Source organism: Zootoca vivipara, chromosome 2, assembly GCF_965207765.1.
Source record: "Zootoca vivipara chromosome 2, rZooViv2.hap1.1, whole genome shotgun sequence".
NCBI classification, from domain to species: Eukaryota; Metazoa; Chordata; class Lepidosauria; order Squamata; family Lacertidae; genus Zootoca; species Zootoca vivipara.
In genome coordinates this window covers 20,874,470-20,900,733 of record NC_142584.1, presented here as the reverse complement: position 1 = coordinate 20,900,733, position 26,264 = coordinate 20,874,470, and the positions used below count along the sequence as shown (strand labels likewise).

The 26,264-nt window shown below is 39.7% G+C and overlaps 1 protein-coding gene across 6 annotated transcripts in view; it reads right to left on the bottom strand.

Moving 5' to 3' along the window:
- Nucleotides 1-26,264, bottom strand: part of CEP112 (centrosomal protein 112) — a 206,747-nt gene that overhangs the window by 157,938 nt on the left and 22,545 nt on the right. For all 6 annotated transcript variants that reach the window (XR_015947984.1, XR_015947985.1, XR_015947983.1 and 3 more), the window contains 6 exons: nt 20,778-20,825; nt 20,606-20,683; nt 8,122-8,208; nt 2,819-2,918; nt 1,639-1,757; nt 1,331-1,474 (listed from right to left, as the gene is read on the bottom strand). Coding sequence is in view for 3 of the 6 variants with exons in the window: in XM_035104026.3 (XP_034959917.2) it covers nt 1,331-1,474; nt 1,639-1,757; nt 2,819-2,918; nt 8,122-8,208; nt 20,606-20,683; nt 20,778-20,825 (576 nt within the window). In the remaining 3 variants the exon portion in view is untranslated. The remainder of the gene's footprint in view (nt 1-1,330; nt 1,475-1,638; nt 1,758-2,818; nt 2,919-8,121; nt 8,209-20,605; nt 20,684-20,777; nt 20,826-26,264) is intronic.

Genomic DNA, 26,264 nt, shown 5'->3' with positions numbered 1-26,264 from the left:
TTTATCATATCATAAAACTTATCATAGGTTTAAATATCTCATGCTAAGACTCTTATAATTGGAAAATAAAGTGCAAACATAAGGAAAAGGTATGGACCTACATTATATGTAGAGCTGCCTCTGAAGACAGTTTGGAAACTTCAGGTAGTGCAGAATTCAGCGGCCAGGTTGCTCACCGAAGCAAGACGGTTTGAGCATATTACACCAATCCTGGTCCGACTGCACTGGCTACCAATTAGTTTCCAGACCCAATTCAAAGTGCTGGTTTTGATCTATAGAGCCTTAAAAGCCTCAGGACTGCAATACCTCAAGGACCGCTGCTTTCCATACCCGGACCCTGAGATCATCTTCTGAGGTCCTCCTTCTGAGGTCCTCTGAGACATCCGGAGCGTGACAACATGAGAACGGGACTTTTCTGCAGTGGCACCCTGTCTGTGGAATGCTCTCCCCAGGGAGGTTCGCCTGGCGCCTTCATTATAAACCTTTAAACGCCAGGCAAAAATGTTCCTTTTAAATCAGGATTTGATTGACATCCTATGCCCTTTTAAAATGTGTTGGGTGAGGGGATATTGGGTAGTTGTTATTGTTGTTTTTATTTTGATTATGTACTTTGTGGTTTCATATTCTGATTTTATTCTGTGAACCACCCTGAGCCCTGCATGTATAGCGTGGAAGAAGAAGAAGAAGAAGAAGAAGAAGAAGAAGAAGAAGAAGAAGAAGAAGAAGAAGAAGAAGAAGAAGAAGAAGAAGAAGAAGAAGAAGAAGAAGGACTAATTGCAGGAAAGTAATCCACACTTTAGATCAAGGAAACCCACTATTTCAATGATACAGAAAAAAATGTGACCTAAAGAGGAAGCTGTTGCTGATTAGCCATAACACCATAAAATGCAAGGCCCAAACTCCAATGCAGATTTTGTACCTCTTTTTGTATTCTAGAACTAAAAAGTAGGAGAAAAGCTTTAGCTGGAGCTCTGAATCATTACTGCCATTTCATAATAAAAAATCTTACAATTGATCTTACAATAAACTGTAAAATGTATCAGGTATTAAATTCAAAACAAACATGGAGGCGAAGTGAAACCTTGTGTGAAGTAGGATGGGGGAAGAGGAAGAGACATAGTGTTCCCACTTCAACTATCTGTTTAGTAAAGCAATGTCACTATTTACAGTCTTTTACTGCACAAGAGTTACAATAATTCTCAGCCTGACAATATTTACACATATTTCTGTGACACAAAGAATAGTTTTACCTAATTTTTTATATCAGCACTGCAATACGCTGGTTTATGTCACCTGAACAATACAAATCTCCACACTATGGAATACTTACAGTTGATTTGGTTTGTGCCAAGTATTCTGCTTCCATTTTACTTAGTCGTGCATTTGTATCCTCCAGCAATTCCTGGATGTTTTCCGTGTGTTTTTTCTGAAGGTCAAACTTCTCCTTTTCCATTTCAGCCACGGCATTATGGAGCTATACGCAAACACACACAAAAATTTGGATAGCATTCAGTAGCTCCTATCCTAAAATGGCTGTGGTTTATAAAAAGGCAATGGTATTATTTTTAAAAAAATAGAAATATTATTTCCATATCAATATCTTCCTACATTTATAGTGAATCCAGAAAAAAAGATTACCCTTTTCTCCCATTCATTGTTCAAGGAATCTGTACTTTGCTCACACAACTTCTTTAGTTCTGCAATTTGCTTTTCCTTTGCTTCTCTAACAACTTGTGACTCACGGACAAGCGTCTGAACTGTCAGAAAAGAGAAATATAAAAGAAGAAAATGCAATACATGAGAAAATGGGCCTTTCTGATATTACATCTGGCAACGGATATAATCAGATGAGTGTTCCAGCTGACCTCACTTTGTTTAAAAGCGGCATTTCATTTTAATGTGCGGAACCTGTCTTTGATTACATTTCTAAAAAAACCTTGAATGATAAATTAGTTTGCCTCCAATTTATTTCTGGATAAGTGTGATCATAAAACGTTATCAATGTTTTGAATACAAAGGGTGGTCAGGTTCCAAAGAACTACAGATGGTGACCATTTTAGACACGTTCAATTGACGCGTGATTGCCGATGTGCAGATCCTTTTGAACCTGGATGAGGGCAGAATGGGGACAGGATAAGGGCAGGGCTTAATGGGATGGGGACATTTATGCATGCTGTGTGGAAGCGCTGGTGCTGGGAACGGAACCTCCACACCAAATGGTCACCTTCTCTACTCTAATTGTACAGAATTCAGTAGATAGGTCTACCAAGATTTTGTTTGTTTCTCATCTGATTAATGGACTACGCTGCCATATTGTTGTTTTTTTAATCCCAAATTGCAAAAGTGATTTGTCATAGGATATGGGGGCTGGTACTGGGGTGGTGAAGAAGGGGTGCCCATCATTAAACCCATTGGGTTGGTAGAACAGTCCTGGGCCAAATAATGTCACTTTAGAAAACCAAGCCAAACACTTGAGCAAAGCTCATGGTGCTCAAATGCTTCTAACAGCAAAACAATTAAGACTCTTCAAATGTATTCAAATTAATTCTATGCAGGTTCAAAGGTATACTCTCCAAATGAGACAGTAATTCCCAACAGTAGCTGTTGACCAGCACGCCAGCAGACCCATCCTGCTTCCTTTTATAAGGGATGCTGAGAAGATCTAACCAAAGAAAACAGGGACACTCTTTTTTGTTCTGTAGCAATCCATGGCAAAGTTAGTCTGAGGAGCAATTTCTGACAAAGTCCTGAATATTTGCCTCTAGTTAGAGAAGGTGAAAATTAATAAGTTCAGAGTACTTCGTTTATGCTTCATCACCTTTTTTTTCAAGCTTTCGAATGGTCTCTTCAGCTTCACTCTGCTTAGTTTTGTACAAGGTCTTCAGTACCTCAGTTTCATTATTCTTTCTGTCCAAAATCTATAGGAAAAATCACCAGTGCTTAGTAAATCTATGAGGCTAAGTATATACAGAAAAGACTACAATCAGAATACAGTATAGTATCAGCAAGAACCAAGATAAATTTGGTATATTAAAAGAAACTCAATGAAGTGTGTATTTCTCACACACTTAATAAGGATTTGTGAATTTAGAAAGTATTTAGAGGAACTAAACAAAGGATGAATTCAGCTGGTCAAAACAGCACAAAACTTTTTAAAAGACTCGTACAGTTTTAGTGTAAATGTCCTTTGTGAAAGGAACTGAAAAAGAGGGGGAAACGTTACACAAAAGACTGATTTTGAGAAGATTTATTTTCCCCAAGGCATCAACATCCCTTTGCAATCATATAAAGAATTTTGAAGTCTAACAAGTTCTGAAAGAGAACTCTAAAATGCAAGTGTAAGTATTATTGCTAAATGCTCTGTTTAATCCTTTGGGATCCCAGCAAGAAAAGAAAAGAATGTTCATGAACACAGTGAAGAAAACATTCAAGATGAAATGTTTTCTTTACAAAAGAACTCGGTATTCAGTCTGCAAACAAAATAATAATAATAAAAGGATTATTCTTTACTTTAGAATACCATAGGACATCTCATCTGGAGACCCTGCTGCGTCAGTCAAAACAAAACTACTAGTTTCAAAGGAAAAGCAAGGGCAATATTTTTGTTTTAAACCTTCCCAGAATACAGGGCTGTACATATTTATGATTATTAACCAGCTTAAACTTTTCAGTGAATTTCCCAAATCCTGGGATAATTCTCACCGCCATATTCTCTGGCCACAATCTCACTTTGTTAAAAATATATTCTATTCCCTTTATACTCACCCAATATTTAGTGGTACTCGCAATTCTGAATAGTATAGAAATGTATGTTTTTTTGCCCTATGCCTTTCGTACTGGGCTGAATATACATACCCAAACTACTATGGCTCCTACAGGCCTAGACAATGGTCTACTTCCATTGATTGTAACAATAAAACTTGGTTATTTGCAAAACTGCCAGCACTCCACTGTACCACATGTGGTCATGAAATACCACAGGATATCCCACAAATTTATAAAATAATGTTCTGCCTCACTGTCATTCAGTTCATGACACACAGACATTTCCTATTCACTCTCAGCAATGCATAAAATTAAATGAAGCAAGGCATTACTTTCACCCATACTGTGAATCTGGAATACAAATATATAGTAATGTTACAGGCTAGAGGCAAAAAGTCCATTAGCTCTTCTTTTAATCTCTTACTATGCTCAAAGCAATTAGGACCACTTTTTTTGAGAGGAGTTGAGGGGAAACTGCTTCCCAACCATCTCCAAATCCCATCACCTTTTGCCACCGATCTTGACAACATATCTTTCAGTTTTCTTATGCTCCAAACAAAATAAAAAATTTCTTCCAGTAGCACCTTAGAGACCAACTAAGTTTGTCATTGGTGTGAGCTTTCGTGTGCATGCACACTTCTTCAGATACTTATGCTGTTATTTTCTTTCTCAGTTTGGCTGACATACTAGAGAGACCTGGCCAGGATTCATGACTGTACTCCTTGTTGAGGTCTCCATCAGCAGATTCACTTCATCTTCAACCACCCAGGACATTCACTCACCCCAGGCTCAGTTCAGAGTGAACTTTAACTGAGAAATTATATTGCCTCTGACACCAATCCTAACATTATTGTTTAAGAGGATGTGGTTTCACTCTAGCCACCTTTGGGAGCTGTTGGTGCCTTGGGTTGACCAACCTCCCATTCCATGTTATTCTTTCAAAACTCTTACATCCTCTCATATTCAGCACCTAGACACAGTGGCAAGAGCAAATTTTAAAAATATGTACATTACCAAATATTACAGTCCTTTTGAGGAATCTTTGATGTTTTATACTTTGGGGTCAAACAATGTTATCATTAGTACATATGAATTTCTACCCTGCCTTTCTACAAAGGTACACAACACAATTTACACAAAATCAACACAGTATAAGAAAAATCCCCAAACAGCATAGCCTTAAAACAAAGCAAACAAGCATGAAAAACCAGCATTCACCAAGTCTTTTGACAGATTTTCAGTTTTCTTCTTCTTTATTCTTTGGCGATCACTCATAGCCGAGTAAGATTGTCTTCCATAAACGTGATTTTAACAATGGGTCCATAAGTGACTGTGGAGGCCAATTCTGGATCCACACATCCTTCCACAGTGGGGACATTGGTTTCCAGGTGGGAGTTGATCACGGTGTGGATTTGCCAAGCATGCCTTCCTCTTAGCACGTTTCTCCCTTGCGTCCTGAGATCGAGTTTCTTCAAAGCCCATGTCACCTTTGGTAAAGGCTGTTCTCCAACTGGAGCGCTCACAGGCCAGTGTTTCCCAGTTGTCAGTGTTTATACTACATTTTTTAATATTTGCCTTGAGACAGTCTTTAAAGCTCTTTTGCTGACCACCAGCATTACGCTTTCCATTTTTAAGTTCGGAATAGAGTGGTTGCTTTGGAAGACAATAATTAGGCATCTGCACAACATGACCAGTCCAATGAAGTTGATGTTGAAGAATCATTGTTTCAACACTGGTGATCTTTGCTTCTTCCAGTACACTGATATTAGTTCGCCGGTCTTCCCAAGTGATGTGTAAAAAAAATTGGAGACACCGTTGATGGAATCTTTCTAGGAGTTGGCGATGGCATTTATAAGTGGTCCATGTTTCACAAGCATATAGTAAGGTTGGTAGTACAATAGCTTTGTAAACAAGCACTTTGGTTTTCCTGCTAATGTCCCGGTCCTCAAACACTCTGCACTTCAATCGAGAGAAAGCCGCACTCGCAGAGCTCCAGCGAGTAGATTTTCAGTAGTGCTATCCCCTCTGAGTTATTACAACAAATTAACTTCTATTATTACCCTGCTATTACCCTGCAAGATACTCAGTCCTACAGCATGCATTTTGTGTATTTAATTTATTCAGAAAGTTTATACCCCACTTTTCACCACATCTGGGTCTCAAAACAGCTTACAAAAATAAAATATACAATGCACAAAATGTAAACATAAATTAAAACACTGGAGAAGAAAACATCAAAACAGCATTCACACCGCAAAGGCCTCCTGAAATAAAACCATTTTTATCTTGCATGTGAAAGTGAGTAAGGAACAGCACCTGCCTAATTTCCAATGGGATGAAGCTCCACAGAGTTGGGTGCACTACACTGAAGGAAGAACTCCTTGTTGACATGAGTGTCCTGGGTTTGAATTGTTCAGAGCTTTGTACACTACTAGTATGAGAACCTTGAACCTGGTCTGCTAGCAGATGGGAAGTCAGTACAGATCTTTTAACACTTGTGTAATGAGCTGGTCCAGTCTAGCTGCAGTATTCCACGCTAGCTCAAGCTTCAGACTACCCAAGGGCAGTCACAGATAAAGCATATAATCCAGTCTTGAGATTACTAATGCATGGAACACAGTGACCAGGCCTGTTTCTATCCAAGAGCAGCTGTAGCTGGCATACCAGCCAAAGCTGATACAGTGGCACCTCTGGTTAAGAACGTAATTCGTTCTGGAGGTCCGTTCTTAACCTGAAACTTTTCTTAACCACTTTAGCTAATGGGGCCTCCCGCTGCAGCCACGCCGCCAACGTTCGATTTCTGTTCTTATCCTGAAGCAAAGTTCTTCACCCGAGGTACTATTTCTGGGTTAGCAGAGTCTGTAACCTGAAGCGTTTGTAACCCAAGGTACCACTGTACAAAACACTGCTAACCACCGAGGACTCCTATACAGTGGTACCTCAGGTTACAGATGCTTCAGGTTACAGACTCCGCTAACCCAGAAATAGTACTTCGGGTTAAGAACTTTGCTTCAGGATGAGAAAAGAAATTGCGTGGCGGCGGCGCGTGGCGGCGGCGGAAGACCCCATTAGCTAAAGTAGTACCTCAAGTTAAGAACAGTTTCAGGTTAAGAACAGACCTCCAGAACGAATTAAGTTCTTAACCCGAGGTACCAGTGTACCTCAAGTGACAAATATGGTGCCCTAAAATATGTCCCTTCTCCTTCAGAGGGTCCCATAAGAGAATCACTCCATAACCCATAGAAAACATGAGGTTAGATGAAGAGGTGCATGGGCATTAAAAATTATGGCAGTGGTACTACTCCATTAACTGTTATGCAGGGACTAGTGGAAGACAGCCTGCAGCACCATGCAAGCCCTTGTGCCAGCATGCATCTTGAGATGCTGAGCAAAACCTCACACAAGGGACTGCGCAATGCCTTCCACAAATGGAAGCACACTTCTGGATTTCAGTTCGTGGAAAATCCTTCTTTATGTGGCAGCGGCCTTCTGCTCATGGAGCGTTGTAAGATCAAATGCATTCAGAGTGGAAATACTCTGAACTGTAGCTTATACTAGGCAGAAGTTATTTGGATGTTAAGCCATATTAAACTAAACTGTGTTTGGCATTATGTGCTCTTTGCAAACTCTTCTAAATAAATAAATAAAAATTAACTCCCTCAGACCTTCTGATGTAAATCTAGTAGTAAACACAAGACTTCTTGGTAATTGGAAGGTTTCACAGAGCCAATGGAATGCCTATTAACAAAATGAGAAATGTTTCCAACAACCAAATGCTATTACCAATGTAGGATCTGGCATGGGATTAACTAGTTTGGAGATAACCTGCTCTCTTGTACCACCACTGGGACCAACTTCTGTTCTGGCAAATACAAAGAAATAGCCACAAGCCGTATCTACTGAAATCTACCTCCGTGGTTGCCAAAGCTTTTGCCACAGCTCTTTAGAAAGCAGGCTTCAAGGCATTTGCAGAATCTCTCTCACATGCACCACCACAAGGTTACAGTAGCAAAATACAGGGTTTTAGGAGTGTTCAAATTTTCGTGTTTGTGCGCAACCAAACACATATGTGCATTTTTCCATATAAGTGGAACTGCCTACCAAGGCCAAGTAGTTTGTAATCCTACTAACACGATCAGTGCAAGCTACAATGCTGCATCCAAAAATTCTTATTATTCCAATATACAAAATCCCATTCAAATCAGTTTTCAAGCGTTTCACATGGCCAATGGAATCCTATTTTAAAGCCAAATACTGGATAAACTGCCTAAGGAAAAGCTTTACTTTTATTATTTCCTTGCACACTACAATGTCATATACAATCATCATTCAAACCTTTTCCACAATATACTATACCTTCTGAACATCTCCATCATGCTTCTGCTGTAATTTAAGCTTTTCTTCTTGAATTCTAGCTTCCATTAGTTTGGATTTCATCTCCAACTGCAAATGGAAAATTTAAATATATTGATCAGTTTCAAGAGAAACAAAATAATATTTATTTTTTTACCAACCTCCAAAATAAGCTCAATATTGTAAAAGTTAAAGTAACTCATTTTATTTAAACAAATAAATATCAATCTGCTGAAAATGGTTTCAGCTGAAGTTAGACAAGTAGAAATAGCCTTTTTCAACAACAAACTGTTTTCTACTTGCAAGTGCCCATATATTGGTCTCAATTTGCATAAGAGAAGTCAATTCCCAACTTTGTCTTATTGCACCTGCAATAGCATCCCAACTGCTCCCTGCCTTCCTACAGTTCTTGCAAAATAAAAATAAAAATGCAAACCAAAAAAAGGTGCAAAACAATGATAGGAAAACTGATCAATGGATAATTTAAACTGAAACCTGCAAATACAAATATATTTTATTTGAATAAAAGGATTCTGGATATGAAAAATATCCAACGCCTTCAAATAATCCTGCCTTGTCTTTTGCTAATTCTGTCCATATTGTCTACAAACATACTCTAAATAAATGCAAGATGCTTGTAAATGCAAATACTAGAATATAATTATAAAAGGATGTTGGGCACTGAAGTTAACACTGAAAAATAATTGCTGAAAACAAAATGCAACAAGCAATCAAATGAAGGCAAAAAGAGCACTATAATACAGAGAGAACTCTTTAAAAGGGGGGCGTTCAGCCAGTGTAAGCCAACAATAATGTATGTGCTTTGGCAAGACTGTATCTCTTCTATTTTATATTGCCCAAGAATTTAATAGTTTATATTAAAGGGATTCTGAAACTGGTCTTCTACATTTTCTCAGTTGCAATCAGTTTACCATAGCCATAAGTGAGAAATGCCACTTTTTTTATAGGAGTTTACAACATATCTTCTTGAAGTGTGTTTTAAAATTAAACAGGGAACAGATGGATACCATGAAACACCCAGGAGGCAGAAGGAACAATCTTAGACATCAGGTTGCTGGACCAAGGTGAACAAGCAGCCTGGGGAGCTTGCAGCATGCTAATAAGGTGTTAAGTGCCTACAGGTATGGGCAGTAGTGGGGTGGTGGTCCAGCCAGGGCTGCTAGAAAAGTGAGGCATCCTGGAGACAGGCCTAATATGTCACAAGGTGTTTTATTATTTTATTTATTTATTTATTTATTTATTTATTTATTTATTTATACCCCGCCCATCTGGCTGGGTTTCCCCCGCCACTCTGGGGGGCTTCCAACAAATACCAAAATACATTAAAATATCACAGATTAAAAACTTCCCTAAACAGGGCTGCCTTTAGGTGTTTTCTAAATGTCAGGTAGTTGTTTATCTCCTTGACCTCCGATGGAAGGGCCTTCCACAGGGCGGGCGCCACTACCGAGAAGGCCCTCTGCCTGGTTCCCTGTAGCTTTGCTTCTCACAGTGAGGGAACCGCCAGAAGGCCCTCGGCGCTGGATCCCAGTGAACAATGGGGGCTGAACAATGGGGGTGGGGACGCTCCTTCAGGTATATAGGACCGAGGCCGTTTAGGGCCTTAAAGGTCAGCACCAACACTTTGAATTGTGCTCAGAAATGTACATGATAGGTCACCACAAGCCAGCAGTGTGATCTGATGAGGCATGACCCAGTGCACCATCTCAGGTGCTACACTCCAGATAACCCCATACCATGCCTGTCAATGGAAGGAAGGGGAAACCATTATCTGCTGAGGTCCCAGAGGCTGTAGGAACCTGCATCTGGGTGGACCGTCACAGCTTGCATCTACCACCACTGTTGGGGATCTCCATGGCCCCAAGTTCTGAGGCCCCAACGTAGCTATACTCAATCTATGACCCAGCTCCCCTGCCAGTAGAAATTCAAGAAATCTATCTTCCACCCAGTTTGTGGGTACTGGGAGCACTATGAGGCTGCCAGTGCAGATCTGCTTAAAGTAGCTGTCTTACTACAAAAGAATTTCAGAAATAGACTGGAAAGAGAAGTTGCTGAATTACAACTTATCACCAAGCTCAAAACCATGGAGGGACCTGGTTTGAACAGAGATATCGGATTCTTATCTCATTATACATGATAAGCGACCTTCAGCCATCTCAACCCTTGCTTTTTCATGCAAAACCATTTGCAGTCTTTTCGGTCATCAACAGCTATCAGTCAGTCAATCACCCACTTCCACCACCCTTCTGAGTGATCCCCCCCTCCCCTCCCCTCCCCATCCCCACCCCCTCCCCACCCCTTCTCTACATAAGTGCCTGGGGACTCCTATTTCACTGTATCTGAAGAAGTGTGCATGCACACGAAAGCTCATACCAAAATAAAAACTTAGTTGGTCTTTAAGGTGCTACTGAAGGAATTTTTTTTTATTTTACTTCGACCCAGACCAACACGGCTACCTACCTGTAACTGGTGCTCTCTGTTTGTGGGAGCAGGTACAGAAGCCCAGAAAGGTTGATGTTTTATCGTGTTTTTAATATTCTGTTGGTAGCTGCCAAGAGTGGCTGGGGAAACCCAGCCAGATGGGTACGGTATAAATAATATTTATTTATTTATTTATTTATTTATTTATTTATTTATTTATTTATTAATTATTCCCTGATGTAGTGGCATTCTACTAGCATTCAGGGAATAGACCCCCCCCCACAGTCACTACATTGCCCCACCCCAAACAGCTACATTGCCCCACCTACATTGCAACAGTCACTACATTGCCCCACCCCAAACAGCTACATTGCCCCACCTACATTGCAACAGTCACTACATTGCCCCACCCCAAACAGCTACTTTGAATGATGGTGTGAAATTCCAGGGACATACTGTGTGGTTTCAAGACACTCCCCCAATTAACCCCAGGTCTTCCCAGCACACAGCCTCATCTATCAAGAACAAGCAGCTTTAAAGTGAAGTGAATTCTTGCACAGCAATTTTTAATGTAGGTTTCTAAAAATCACTTTAGACCAGGGATGGGAAACATTTCTTAATCAATGGCTGCATTCCCTGCTGCGGGCCAACATGCCAACAGAACAAATAGTGAATAGGTCAGCTCCTTTTTCTCACTCTCTATCCTCCTCCTTTTCTCTGTCCCTCCTCCCTGTTTTTTCTCCTCTTTGCCGCTCACATGAAATTCGGCTGAAGTCCTCGTGGAATTAAGCCAACGTCCATAAATGTCCCTTGAGCTACAAGATCCATATATGTCCCACAAGAAGGGAATACGCGGCACCTAACAACTTCAGTTTATATTTTCTGAGATGACAATGGCCACCTTCTTCATATATTATAAGGCAGCATGACTCAGAACAAAGTTTTGGCTCAAGGAAAGTAACCATGAGAAAGGTCTCAAACATTTCATGTTCCCTGTGTGAAGGTACAGGAGAAAGAAAGTAATTAACTCACTACTATTGTCCGGGGAGGAAATTAAAAGCACATACCAAAACAAAAAAACAAAAAAAGCCTGCAGCTCATTTAGGCTTTCTCCAAATAAAGCTAAGGCTTAATTTAAGGTTTGAAATTCAGTACAGACTGGCCTTAACTTTTCCACCATAAATCACTGTAGAAACACAGAGGAATGTAGAACTGATATCACAAAACGCAAGGTGGTTGCATTTGCAGGTGCAAGTGATCGATAATCCAATTTAAGGAATGTGTCTCTAAAAGTGAGGCTCCCTTTGAAGTTAAGAATGCGGTGAAGTTAGGCTGGTTAATTATATTGTGATTATTAGTCTAACAAATAAATCCAGTTTATGATCAACCAGTTTATGATCATTTTAGTTTCTTACTATATAGCTGACACATAGTAAGCTTTGTCAGCTCCTCTTGCTTAATGGCCTAGTGCCAAACACAGGCAAATACATTTCCAAAATAGGTTCAAAAGAATATTATGATACTCCTATGTCTTATTTCAGAATGAAAAACAATGAAGCTATTGGCAGATTAATCATGATAAAAGCAGCAACTGTTCCTGGCAAAACTGTTGATAAAAATAGAAAACGGTAATAATGTTTTAGATTATTATGTGTATTCTTCCCATACTGAAATGTTTGCAAGTGCAAAATTTTTATCATTGCCACAGCTCATTCCTTTGTGTTTCTGTCATTGTTTATGCTCTTTACAAAGAACTATGAAGAAATTAAGCCTTACGGGCATGTAAACACTACTGATGTCAAACATCTGTTCTTTCCCTATAATTAAAGCTATTGAGAGTGATACCAATGAAATGGATTTTATGTGCTCACTCACACACACTTTGCTTCTTTTTAAATAAAACAACATTTTTTTAAAAAAAATCAACAACTTGTTTTTGGATTTTCATAATATCCTGCTTGCTTAAGCTTTGGACTGAACATTAAACCACTTATTTCAAAATAGTTTCATTTAGTTTGTAGTGTTACCAGACACTTTTTCTGCTCATGTGACTACCAAACTAGTCCCAAAACCATGAGCAGAACTGAAACTACAGTTATTTAGTTCAATCCTAGTGGTAACTCCATTCAAGGCTTGGTGGGAATGGACTTCCACACTGGACAAAGTTTTACCAATTCCTTTCCAGGCCAGCTGTTACCCAAATATCTGGACCTGACGACTCTTACCACACAAAGACCATACCTTATCACCAGGACTACTTTTCCGGCTCCATGGGTCAGATTCTTATCAAGGTCTGTCTCACGGGCCAAAGTTGATGTCAAAATCCCTTTCACTCCCATTGGAACAAGAATGGTCTTAAAAGGAAAGTGGGAAGAAGCCTTTGGGAGTCTCCTTTAAGCCAAATCTCACTACAGTCTCTAAGAGGGAGGGGGAACCACCGAAGCTTTTGCAAGAATTTGCACGTCCCTCTCCCCTTTAAGATTGCAGTAAGATCCGGCCTATTAACAGGAAAGTGAGCATAAGCCTTTGGAGCTCTTTGAAATCACAGGAATATCTGACTGAAAAGGGACTGGAACATCCCCCTCTTCCTTTTTTGCACTGAGTTTGAGATGGAACGAGCTTGCTGGCGTACCAAATGGTTTCCTGAGCCCAGTACGAAGAAGGATTCCCCCCTCTCCTAACGGGGGCATGGAGATCCTGCTTCGTGCACCTGAACTCAGCAAGATCTCTCTCCCTTTGTATCATCTAATGTGAAGGGGGAGATAGCCTGCTTAGCACTGGGTTCCTGCTTTGTGGAGCGCTTCAAAGGCTCCTGACAACCAGCTGGTTGGTGGGTGCTTTGGGAGCTGGATAAAGCAGTTTTGGGCTTACAGTCCTCCAGACTCCAGCGTTTCAGTCAAGCCCTGCCCTTACCAATATGGCATCAGGTGTAGGTGGGCGGCAATGTAAGTGGCCTAGTGGGGAAGCTCTCAGGCCTCAGGGAATACTACACCCAGTGCTATTTTTCTAGAAAAAGAGGTGCCAGAACTCACAGTGAGCACCTCCCTTGTTCTCTTATAATGGCAATAGCGTCCTCCTGACAGGAGCCAGAACTGAGTTACAGTGAGTTCCTGCTGGGGAAAAAAAGCCCTGCCTATCACCCTGTGAAAGGTTTAAGGCAGTCTTGAACACAAAGAATAAATGATTTTTAAACACAATTTAAAATAGACACCACAAACTCAGGGAATGATGTCCCTATGGTAAATGTTATTATTCTGAAATAGAGCACAGAAGCAGAAATAGTCATTGAAGTGCTAATGTCAGTGGTCAACTTTGTTATTGTTGAGTTTGAGACTGGCACAATGAAAAGAACCTTTGTTAGCCAGGCGATGCAATATGATATTCATTAGTATGAAATATTCTTCTTAAAAGGGGGGACTCCTGTGACATGATGAATGAAATGATAAATATTGAGTTGAACGGAACCATATTATTAGGGTGTTGCCATAGCTAAGTATAAATTCCTGAAGGCGTTACAACTTCTCACATGGACTTGATACTGGTCTGCAAATTTTGAATTCATAGCAAAGAGTCACATGCACAATATCTTGCTTTAGAGGAACTTATTTGGAGGTTTATATCAACAAATTCTCACATATAACATTGGCCAGGGGTCATTTGCCACTTTTAGAGAAAGCACTTAAGTTACAGATAAATTCTTGAGGTTGTAAAACTGTTACATGGGTCACAGCTTTCAAAAAAGAAAAAGAAAAAAAAGAAAGCAGTCAAACGACCAGTGGCATGCTTCTTGATTAAACAACAAGTTTAATGTTAATTGGAATGAAATAAAAGTAGCTAAAACACAAAATATTACGTAAAGCAGCTTGCATATGTTAGATTGGTCACAATGGAATTACCCAACAATGGCACCTTTAGTAAGCTTGTTTATTAAGGATTTGGTGGTAATTTATTGATGCTTTGCTGAAGAAGTAAACAATGCAATTTCTTTTATTCAAAATTTACTGCAGTTTAAGAGGAAGCAGCCTGAATGAAGGAAAAAAAACAGCCTTCCTTTACATTTGCCATTTAATTTCCACAGAGAAGCAACACTTTAAATTCCTATGAGTGTTGGTTTTGAAAACTTAAAAATTTACATCTTTTTGTACTTCAAAATTAAAAATTTAGAACTATTACCTATTCATTATTAATATAAATGTCTGTTTGGAGAGTTTTCAAAAAGAAAATGCCACCTAAGATTTCATGCTTCTAATGTTTTATGTATGTCAACCCTGGGGAAAAAATATTTTAAACTAAAGGTTTATATTCCCAAGAAGTCTGCACTCCCCCATCCACAATCCTTCCTTCCATAAAGTCACTTTGCCAATAACACTTTTCAAACAGATTACCCCAGATGAAGATGCTAAATCCCATGTTATGCACTTTACTCAGGAATGGTCCAGGTCTGCAGTTTTTGTTTTTTGATTGGTCTGAATGTCTCCTCATCAACAGATATAAACTATAATTCACTGTCATTTTAATAGGTTTCCCATGCCCTGGAAATTAAGAAATAAATTTGAAGAATCCATACCTGTTCCCACCTGTCCAAACAATGTCTAACCCTCTACTAAGCCAACATGGTGACTTCCATAGATTGTTGGGAGTACAGTTCCCAATCCATCAACCTTGTCCTGAATAGCCAATTGCCCACAATGATGTGAGTTGAAGTCCAACATTATCTGAAGTGCACCACATTGGCTACCGCTCCCCTGCTGTTTCTGTCTCTCCATACAACCTGCCTTATGATATCCAAACCTTTTACCTTTTCACTATCACATTAAAGGATGGCAACAATGGCGACCAAACTGTCCCTTGGAAACAGCAGCACAATACTTTCTACCTATGTTGAAAACACTGGGTGGAACTCAGAAGAGTAAAGTGGGTTGTGTTTGTGTAGACTGAGGTCCACTTATGCAAAAGGATCCCCCTTCCCCCTAAACTTGTTCTGGGGGCTCCCTTGACCTTCCAGGGCAGATTTAGGGGGCACATAGGAGAGGATAGGCAGAAAAAGTCCCAATGTGAGAGTGGATCACATTCCTCTCCTCTTACAACCTAGATGGGAGGGTGTGTTTCTGACATGGAGTCCTGGAGACAGGTTGGGAATGCTACTGAGTATATTTTTATTATTACCACCACTTATTTATTAACTGCCTTCTAAACAGCTTTCTCAAGCTCAAGGTGCTGTACATTGAAGATAATTCAGAACAGTTCAAAAGAACTAAAACCAGCAAATACATTTAAAATGAAACTAAAAACATATAAGGCAGACACTTATGGTGAAGACACAGCTAGGAAAGCCTGTCGGAACAAAAATATCTTCAGTTGCTTCCAGATAGTGGGCACCTGTTGCATCTCCACAGAACAGGAGCAGCCAAACTAAAATCCCTCTACCAAGTTGCTACGAAAGCAGGCCTCTGAGGCCTTTGGAACTTGCAGGAGAAACTCTCCCACAGATCACAGATCACATACCCAACACCCTGCTGCCCAATGGCCTTGCTGAGGTATTCTGTGGGCTTGTGTTGTAGAAAGCAAAGACTATGGTCCTGGACAATTTCAATATGCATGTAGAGGACCCCTCCTTCCCTTCTCAATTGGATAGCTCAGGTAGTCATCAGACCAATGCACAGTTTAGGGCATACCCTTGACTTGGTCTCTGCTCCAAGTAGGGAGAGGGGAGGTCTTGATATGGGAAGGGTAACCCTACAGTTGTAGTGTTTAATGTGGTGGTCTTACATCAACTGATAACAGGTGATTTGTGACTTTCTTCTGGAGTTGGGGGGGGGGAATTCACAGTAAGACTTGCAATATCTGTCCGGCCATGTGAGCTACCAAGATTCAAATTTGAAGGTAGAAAGAGGTGAGATATTTCAGCTGCAAATGCTACTTTGATGCACTAGGATTCTAGTTCTAAATCGGAAAGATATCTAAAGATTTCCCCCCAGAAGCATACACTGCTTAAGTTTCCACAAAGGTAACAGCAAAGTCCATCACTCAGCAAGAAATATTCAGAGGATCAAAGCACAGTCAAAGCCTGATTTGCCCTATGGTCATAAAGCACCCTTGATGTAATGAAAGTAATACTTAGTCAGTACTTTCACCTAACATGCAATTATTCAACCACAAGATGGCATTACACTGTGTATAAATAACTATGAAGTATCCAGAACATGAAATTGGTTCATTCTTATATTTGTACCACAGTGCTAGAACAGCCAGGAACTTATCTTTCAAAAATATTTAATTTTTTTCATTAGTGAGACTAAGAAAAAACAGAAAAGCTTTATCTTTGCTTAGCAAAAGTTTCATTAAAAATTATACATTTCTTTATTCCTTACTTCCAGGGGGGATATTAGAGAATTTTAAAGTTGCAATCCAAAATATGACAAGATGGAATGGAATGGAAGCCTTAAAATTAAACAGGAACACTAAAAGGCTCTAAAACCCCACAGTTTGCACCAACTAAATCAATTGTTTGAAAGCTGTTTATAACTACTAAAATAATACTGGCATTATACTGCCAGACTTGTTTTCTATTCCATACAAGTTAAAAAACCAATTTCCAGAAATATGTCTGGTTTCATGTTGTTCAGAATGTAAATAAGAACTTTACTCCCTTCTTTTTATGGGTGGGTGGCATTCAGAATGGGTGGAATTCAAAGTGAACTTTCCTGTTTCTCAAAATGAACCACTTCTACCATCTGTTCTCAGTTGTTCTAGAGCTGTTGAAAACCAGTATGCTCTTGCTGGTTTCTTCTTTCCTGGCTTATTTGAACCCCTGGTTTTTAATTGATGACAGTCATCCAACAGTTGAATTGATGTCAAAAGTACACAAAAAAGAGCTAATAAAATCTGCTGGTTGGTAACTTTCATATTTTCAGAGATCTATCACTGAAGAAGGCCATATGTTTGCTGTTAGGGGGTAAAAACAGGTGCAGGAATGGTTTATGAACAAAGGGGAAAGGTTAAAAGCAAAGAGCCAGTTATCCCATTTAACCCAGTCCATTTTGATGCCAATCAGTTTCTATTCTGAAAAAGGGCTATATTTAGAACTATTCCATTTGAATAAAGTTTCATCTTTGAGTACACTTTTGTACTATAAAGCAAAAGGTCTTTGTTATTACTGAGTTTACACCAAAAAGCAATACCACAACTGTATTTTCTTTAAACCTGCTAGCTTTTTGCAGATACAAAGAAAAGTTAACAAGAACAAAAAGAAATGTAGGGAGCTAGATAATATAATTAAAAGAATGGAAACTTCCTCTTTTGAACTACAAAATACTTTGCAATCTCTATTTCCTCTGTATTCTTAACTGTGACATAGGTTAGTAATATTCCCATATACCAGTCACAATGGCTGGGTAGTTTTGATTTTCCTAACGTAACCCAGCAAAGACTATGGCTGTGTAGGGATTTATTTATTTTTAAGTCTTTCATTCCAGACCCCTCTCGCTGCTTATTGTACATTTTGACCTTCACAGCCAGTCATTTCACAGTTAGTCACTGTACAGCAGAGGTGGGAAACCGTTTTGGCCCAGTGAGTATGATCTTTATCTCTCTCACCCCAGTGAGAGGTGGGTAGGACCACTCACGTGTCAATCACCTGACGCCATCTTGATGTCAAGTGGGCATGTGGGTTGTTCCGCCCACCTCTCAATGTTGGCCTGCCAATGTGGGGGGGGGGGGAGAAAATACTGCACAAAGCTTGGGCATGGCAGCCATTTCTCGGTACACGTAAACTGACCAAGACTGAATTCCTCCCTCAACAGGGTTCAGGCATTTCCTAGTAGGACTGAGCTTCCTGCACATCAGCTTGTTGCGTGGGGGCGTTCAATCTTGTGTTCTGTAATCACATCTCTACCTGCCTCATACTCATGATGTTGCATGTGATGTCAATGTGCAACAATAGTTCAATGTACAGCAATCAAGAGATCCTGGTCTGGACAATAGAGAATTTGTTCTGAGCCATGCCATGGTTACAGCATCAAAATAAATATTAACGTGCTTCAAGCAGAAAATATTTATTCTGAGATTCTGCACTGTGACAAATGAGATGCAGTTGTTACAAGAAATTATTGATCCTAGCTTCAAGGAATGCAGGACATCACAAAGTTATCAAACTGAAGAGAGCAACACATTTATAGGTGAACTTCTTGTATACAAGATGAACGTATTTTAGTCACAAATGTTCCTTCCCAAGCCCAAGTTCATTATGAATCCGTTCAGAATTCCAAATGTACGTACAGAAAAACACTGCCATCTCTTCAGCAGAAAAGTTGAGCTCAACTCTGCATAGTAAGTATTGACACTTTGGGGTGGGACAGGCAGAAGGTAAACCACAATACATTCACCATGGGACTGCTTACTACGTATGTCTGTTCATTTTTAGCTAGGTTGCCATTTAGTCACATCTTAAACTACATACCAAAGCATGTTGTATTTGCAAGCTTCTTATAGAAACCACACACTAAAATACATGTGAGCTATCGTCAGACAACAAAAAATAACTCAGGGTGTGGAAGAGACACAAAACCACAACAAATTTAAGAATAATCTTAAGATACAGTATATGAACAGGTTCAGGAGAGGTTCCTTCCTTTAAATGTACACATGTGGTAGAATCTGGATGTTTATTTCAATACCAAGATGTCATCTCAGAAAATAAAGATTCCATTACATGTATGGCAAAGACATCAAAAGGGAGCAGTCACTTTTAATTATTCTATATAATATATTCCAAAAGGGAGCAAGTACCAGAATAGCAGCCACCAGCAAGAACAACATAGACTCAAAACTATAAAAAAACCACCCCCAAATGGAACAACTTGCTATTATACTTTAAAAAAAAAGGTTGCATTCCCTGAATTAATCTATGAAAACACTGGCTGCAATCCTGTAGAGTTACACATAATTAAGTTCTATCGACTTCTGTAGAACTTATGAATATATAACCATGTGTCATGTTGCAGTTTTAAAGAAAACCACAGAAGTCCAAGAGCAGGTTATATTAACTTCGGTATAAAATGAGTTATTTGCCAAGTTTCTGTTCTTTAATATTCAAGTACGACTTTCTGTTCATTAGTTCTACAGATAACCAAGGGCACTATTTCTTTAACGCAATCAGGCTCTGTTCAAATAGTGGCCAGGATCCAAAGACTTTCTTGTGCCTTTTCTTTGAAAACCAGATTACTAAATCACAAATTGGTTTTCCTGGAAGAAAGCGATTACCTGAATCCATTTCTATCAGGTTCCACAGCCTCACTTTGGTGATAAAATTGCCTTGGTGCCCTAGTGGATATTCTGGCCTGGGAGATGGAATCCTTCTGAAGCACCTCACCAGGATGGACTGGGGTCATTGGGTTTAAACCATAGCTGCCAAGTTATCCCTTATTTTAAGGGATTTTCCCTTATGCTGAATAGGCTTCCTCGCGAGAAAAGGGAAAACTTGGCAGCTATGGTTTAAACTAAGGTTACTACCTGTAGATTTTTTTCAATGAATCTGGGGACACTTTTCAACTTCAATGGATTTTGCCAGGGGACTGATTTGGTAAATCCAGGGACTGTCCCTGGGAAACGGGGACGTCTGGTAACCTTAGTTTAAACGGTTCCAGTATTTACTGGAAGAAGATCTAGCATCCTCTCAAAAAGTATTTGCTTGAATGCTGTAAGGACACTCTGGTAGAGCATGGGAGGTGGGGCAGAAGGCTATAGAGGGAATCCATAAAAATGGCCTCCCCTCCCTTTCAATGATCATCACCAACCTGTAGCAAATAGGAGCCTGAGATTGAAGGTGGCTGTTCTGAAGCATCATTTATCATATTTAAAGGGCTTGCTGTATTTCACTTCTAGCACTGTGCCTGTCATCCAAAGAAGCTTCTTGAACTTTACTCATAGGAACCCTGGATCCAACCCTTTGTTTTTCATATTTTTACTGCTTTCACAGGCATTCACACATTCACACACAAAAAAGAGACTGTTAGCCCGATAAGTAATATATATATATATACATTACCTCCTTTTCAAACATGCGGGAAAATGTCTGTTCCTCTTGAGAAGTATTGTGCTTCCTCATATCTATCCTGGGTGACATCTATTGAAAAAATTAAAAAGTCAACTTCGCATTGCCTTTGGGGCAATTGTAGCCTAGAAATTATTACAAAGCAAAATAGAAAAATGCAACCTACCAGTGACAATGGTATAGGTTTCTCACGTAAATATCTGGGATTTTCAAGCTGAAAGAGAGGCATTGCAAGAGGTTATATACATAGATCTTTCCGATTATGTTGTTAATATTCAAAGATGGCATTCAGAAAAAAGGTGAGTTCCAAGATGCCTAGTTTAATAGAAATGTCCTCATTTAGAAGAAAGTCATATCCTAAAGATCACAAAATGGATTCAAACTTACTGGCTGAGTAAGTCACAACCCCTCAGATAAACTACCTCACAGGATAGTTGTAACATTAACTCCCTGCCTGAGGCCCTCGAGGGGTGAGATCCAAAAGCAACAAAAGTTTTAAAAGGTTTGACGTGAGTAAAAGTACACGGTGTCTCCCTGACATTCATTTATATTCCTTCTTTCTTCCAAGGACCTCAAGGTTATATTGATGGCCCCCTTTTTATCCCCACAACAATCAAGATCAAATAAAGTCCTGCTTCTTTCCTCCATACTGCTGTAACCATTTGGTTTTGAAATACTAGTGATTTTGGACTGAAGATAGCCTTCCTTTCGATTCAGGCCAGCAATTGAGGCAATGGAATGTGCACATTTTTAAAGGGATGTTGTGAGGGATTAACATATTTTCTTATGTGCTTATTTATTTTCAAATTCTGTATCTTGCATTTTGGGCAGGAGGAGAGTTTACTCAAGGCAAAAATATAGCTCTGTTTTTAGATAAAACTTCAACTACTTAGATAAACCTTCAAGGACTTGTTCCTACCACCACTCAGCTGTCCTGTCCAACAAATTACAGTGTCTCCCATTTAGCCAATGTAGATGAATAGTACAGTAAAATTTAGTTCCATCAAACAAGGATCACCTGAAGGCCATTTTAAAGCTTAGCATGAAAACAGGTCTTTATCTGACAATATTGTAATGTTGTAGGTGGGACCCATCTTTGGTTTCATTATATTGTATAGCACTTTGGCTTGAAAATACTTTATAAAACTTTGAATATAATATATAGTCTTAAACATCTTCCTGCCTGCTTTCCCTTTATGAAGACAGAACCAAATCCAATGAGTATTCTATAGAAATTGATTAACACGGGATTAAGTATTCAGGACATATATTTTTCATATCCCCATCCCTCATATAAAAGGCACTTAATTTCTTTAAAAGTTTTCATTTTTTAAAATGAAGTATGCAAATAAACATGCAGCTATTAATGGAAATGAAAACTGACAGCTGCTTTGCATATTTTATTTGGCATGAAATGCAATAAACTAGTTCTAAAATAAAGTAAGGCTATAAGTGGGAAAGGTAAACATCACTTGTTTACAAATGAACAGAATGTGGCTGAGTGGTTCCTTTACACAAAGTCTTGCATTTTCCAGTTTAGAGAGAGAGAGGGAGCAGCACTTTGAAATTAAATGCTCCTCCAGTCCACAAGCTTATGGATTACATTCACTCAAACTGATCTGCAAACCGCACTGTGTCTGAATGCTCATTCCTTTCCAGCTACTCATCCTCACAATTTCTCATTTCCCCAGTAATGCTATAGTAAAAAAGGCTGTCAAAATAAGTATCACCCATTTTTTTTTAAAAAAAGTGGCACACAAGCAAACATAAAATATGTTAAGTTCCAAAAAAATACAAACAGAAGCATATTTGCCAAATTGTGGGAAATGGCTGTTTTTGCACCCTATTGAAGTATTCTGAGATGCAAAGACTTGGGTGGAAAGATTTAATGTAAAAGGTTTAAGATTCATTAATCTTCCCATTACTTATGCTACAGGCTAGACAAGCAACATATTACAACTGAATATTCGCAATAATGTTATATATGTAATATATATTCATGCACACATATGCACATAAAAATGGTTTTTTATGTATTTTGCTTGAGGAGCTGCACCCCAGCTCACTCTGCTTGCCAACCCCACTGTCATTCTCCCATTAACCCCCTAACACTTCCCCTTCTCACCCCATGCAACTACTAAGCTCATTATTCACCTTTCCAACCCCATTTCTGAAGCCACTTCTACTGTGCAACCCTGCTTTGTACCCATTTTTATCTTTACCCCATGACCACGCCTGCCTCCCACTCTCAGTTCCTTTTATGCAGCTCCTCTTGCAAACAATTCATCCCCATGGTAACCTCCTGCATCTTCCTCCCCTCACACATTGCAACTACTAAGCACCTGATTCACTTTCCTCTCAAATATGAAGCCACTATCCCCTCCTACCGTACTCCTTTTTTGCACCCCAATTTTCACCTTCTCCTCCCACATTTTTCCAGCACTCTCTTGCACACAGTCCACCCCATTTATATGCCTTTGTCCTCTCCTATTCTGCAGCCCCCTTAGCACATAGCCCATGATGTTGTTTATTGCTGTATCAGCCAGTTTGTTGGGTCAGTAGAGAAAGCTAGGTTCAGCTGGTGGATGTTGTACATATATGATTGTTAACAAATTATGTTCTAAATTACTACACTGAATCTGGAACTATACGTTGAAGACAATACACAGCACCAAGAGTGAAATACATTGTGTGAAGGCGCTATGGTGTATTTCAGTGTTTCTCAACCACTGTTCCGTGGCACACTAGTGTGCCGCGAGACGCTGGCTGGTGTGCCGCGACGTGCGGCGACGAGAAGGGCGTTTTGCATTGTCACGTGCCTGGCGGCCGCCAATAAACAACACTGACCCGCCGGAAAGCAATATTTCTCCTCCTCTTTCCCAAAGCTCAGTGCAAACGAGCCTGGCGGCTGCCAATACACAGCGCTAACCCGCCGGAAAGCAATATTTGGCAAGTGTTTCTTACAGTCATAATTATAATATAGGGCGGCACAGAGTTAAATTTTTTAACTTTTTTAATGGTGGTGTGCCTCGTGATTTTTTTCACGAAACAAGTGTGCCGTGGCCCAAAAAAGGTTGAGAAACACTGGTGTATTTGAGGGCTTTGTATCCTTTATCCCACTCACATGTAGCAGCTGAGGAATAGAAGAGGGAGACGTTTGAGTACAGTGAGAAGGGAGGTGCACTGAAAGGGAAAAAATGGCTGTTACAAACAACAGATGTTCTAGTAAAGTAGGGATAGAGAAACACTGAGAGGTTGTTTTTCAAGAAAATAAGCAAACAATTTAAAAAAGAGAAGTGATAACACACACAAAATTAACACAGCAGAGCCTTTCCAAACTCCCTTCTTGCTGTACTCAAACCTTGTTTTAAACTGCCACCTAGGACCTGTGTCACTTCCTACTTGCTCTATTCAAATCCCTGCCATTGTTAAAATTGACACTTTTCCCTGTGTGTCTCTCCATCCCTGCTTTATTTAAACCTCTGCCATTCCTTATAATGACTAATTTTGAGTTGAATCCAGACTTAGGCATGCTTAGAGAAAACCCTTTGAAATGAACAGGAAATTCACAACTAACTTAAGCCACATGGATTTCTACAAGTCTGTTCTAAAAAGTCTGGATCCACACACTGGTTCAGTATTTGAGTGGGGAGTAATTGTTTCCCTGTTGACTGGTGTCAAGAAGATGTTGTGCATGTTGTACACATACAGCACAGACAGATTCGTTTACATACAAATTGAACTGGCAAGTAGGCCAAACAGGATTGGTGAAGTTCAAAATTCAGAATCTTGGTGTGTTGCCCTTTGCCTTCCGTTAGTGAAAGCATCATGCAAAAGCAGCTATTAAGCATAAGGTAGAACAGATGCTGGGAACTATCCATAGTTTCACTCCCACTAGAAAGGATTAACAGAGAGATTTCAACACTACTTAGCATAATATTATTTGCAAGCCAGAATAGTAAGATCTGGGATACTAAAATAAACGCAAAAAATAACAAAACTAGTTGCAACCCAAGTATGTATAGGCTTGCCAACAGAGCACTACTTTTCCTCCAAAGAACAGTAGACAGTCAGTCTTTTCTACTACACATTACAATTTTAAATTCTAGACAACAAAGTCTAATCTGCAGTGGTCCTGTATCAATTCAGATATAAGTTAATAAAAGCTTAGGAAGAGGCACTAATCATCTTCTATTAGAGTTTCAATTATGAAAAGCTAAATTAGTCAAGATCGTATGTCTACTGCGTTTCAAAATGTATCAAAACATGATTAGAATATATAACCATAATTTGTAAATAAAATCATAGGATAATACCAGCACACGAGAACAGGAGGAAAACATATTTACACTCTGAAGAAAAGAACCAACAGGTGAAGTCCATCGGTAGAACACTGAATATAAAAATGTGTGAAGCAGGGCATGCTAGCAAGGACCCTTAACAGTTAAGCTGGAACATGTTTTTCATTCCTAATCAGGCTGAGTAAAGAAAACTTCTTGGCTGTGATGCATGCATGTCTCATAGCAGCAATCAGTATCCAATAAGATGGAGGAGGAGGAGAGGGCAGAGGGTAAAGAAAGAGCTGTGAGTGGAAAGGGGCCTTTTCCCCATCCTTTGGACCCAATGAGAAACTCAACAAACTTGCTGTACCTGGAACTGGGTAGGTGTGGAGAGTGCAGTTGAATGGAACACAGCTGTGGGCAGCTTGAGGAAATATCATCCACCTTGGGCCTGCTCATAAAAAGTAAGTCTAGTATGAGAGACTAAGGTGATGTCAGCTGTTTCCAGGAACTCTTCTTGTTGTGAGACTTTTGTGCGTTGCCGCACACAACGCATGCGTCATGCGCGCACGACACATGCGCCGGAAGCGTGTGACGCATACACCATGTGCAGCAGCTCCGCGCATGCGTGCTGCGCGGTGGAGCCACCAGCAGACCTCAGCGCCACGCGAGGATGCTGCCGCCCGGGATCCTCCGCTCGTAGCTGCAGCGGCTTCATCCCCGTGCGGCGCTGGGGATGTTTGCCGGAGGCTCCGTTGCATAGCGGGGCGTCGGTGGAGGTGGGGAGAGGGCGCTGCCCCCCCTGAGTGGATTGCCCCTCCCTTCCTATGCCCCTGAACTGATATTGATTTTTATATATTAGTAACATTGTATTGTCGTAACCTTTTTTGTAAAATTTTATTTAAGTTGTCTGTTGTTGCTTCAGTTTTCAGCATACCTCTTAGACATGTGTTTAATATATTAAGCAGTACAGAAATTAAATAAAAGTTATTAAAAAACCTATAAAGCAACACAGACCTTTTTATTTCAACAGGAGATTTTAGATTTTATGGTTAATTATAACTTATTGAATTAAATGGGACTTTCCCCCCTCTCCTACCCTGAACCTCCTAAATCTGCTCTGGGGAGGGAGTCTTGTTTTGCAAGTGGACCTCATTCTCCATGGGCATACCCCATTCAGTGCATTCATATTTGAAAAATCTCAAAAGAGCACAGTTTAGTGAATCTAAGAGAACCAAGCATAATCATGACGGCAATATAATGGTAATATACTTATTAAAGGTTTGGAAACACTAAAATACACATGTTTTCACTAGATTAATCAATGATGAAACATTTTGCAAATAGATGCCAATATTTAGTGCAACCACTAT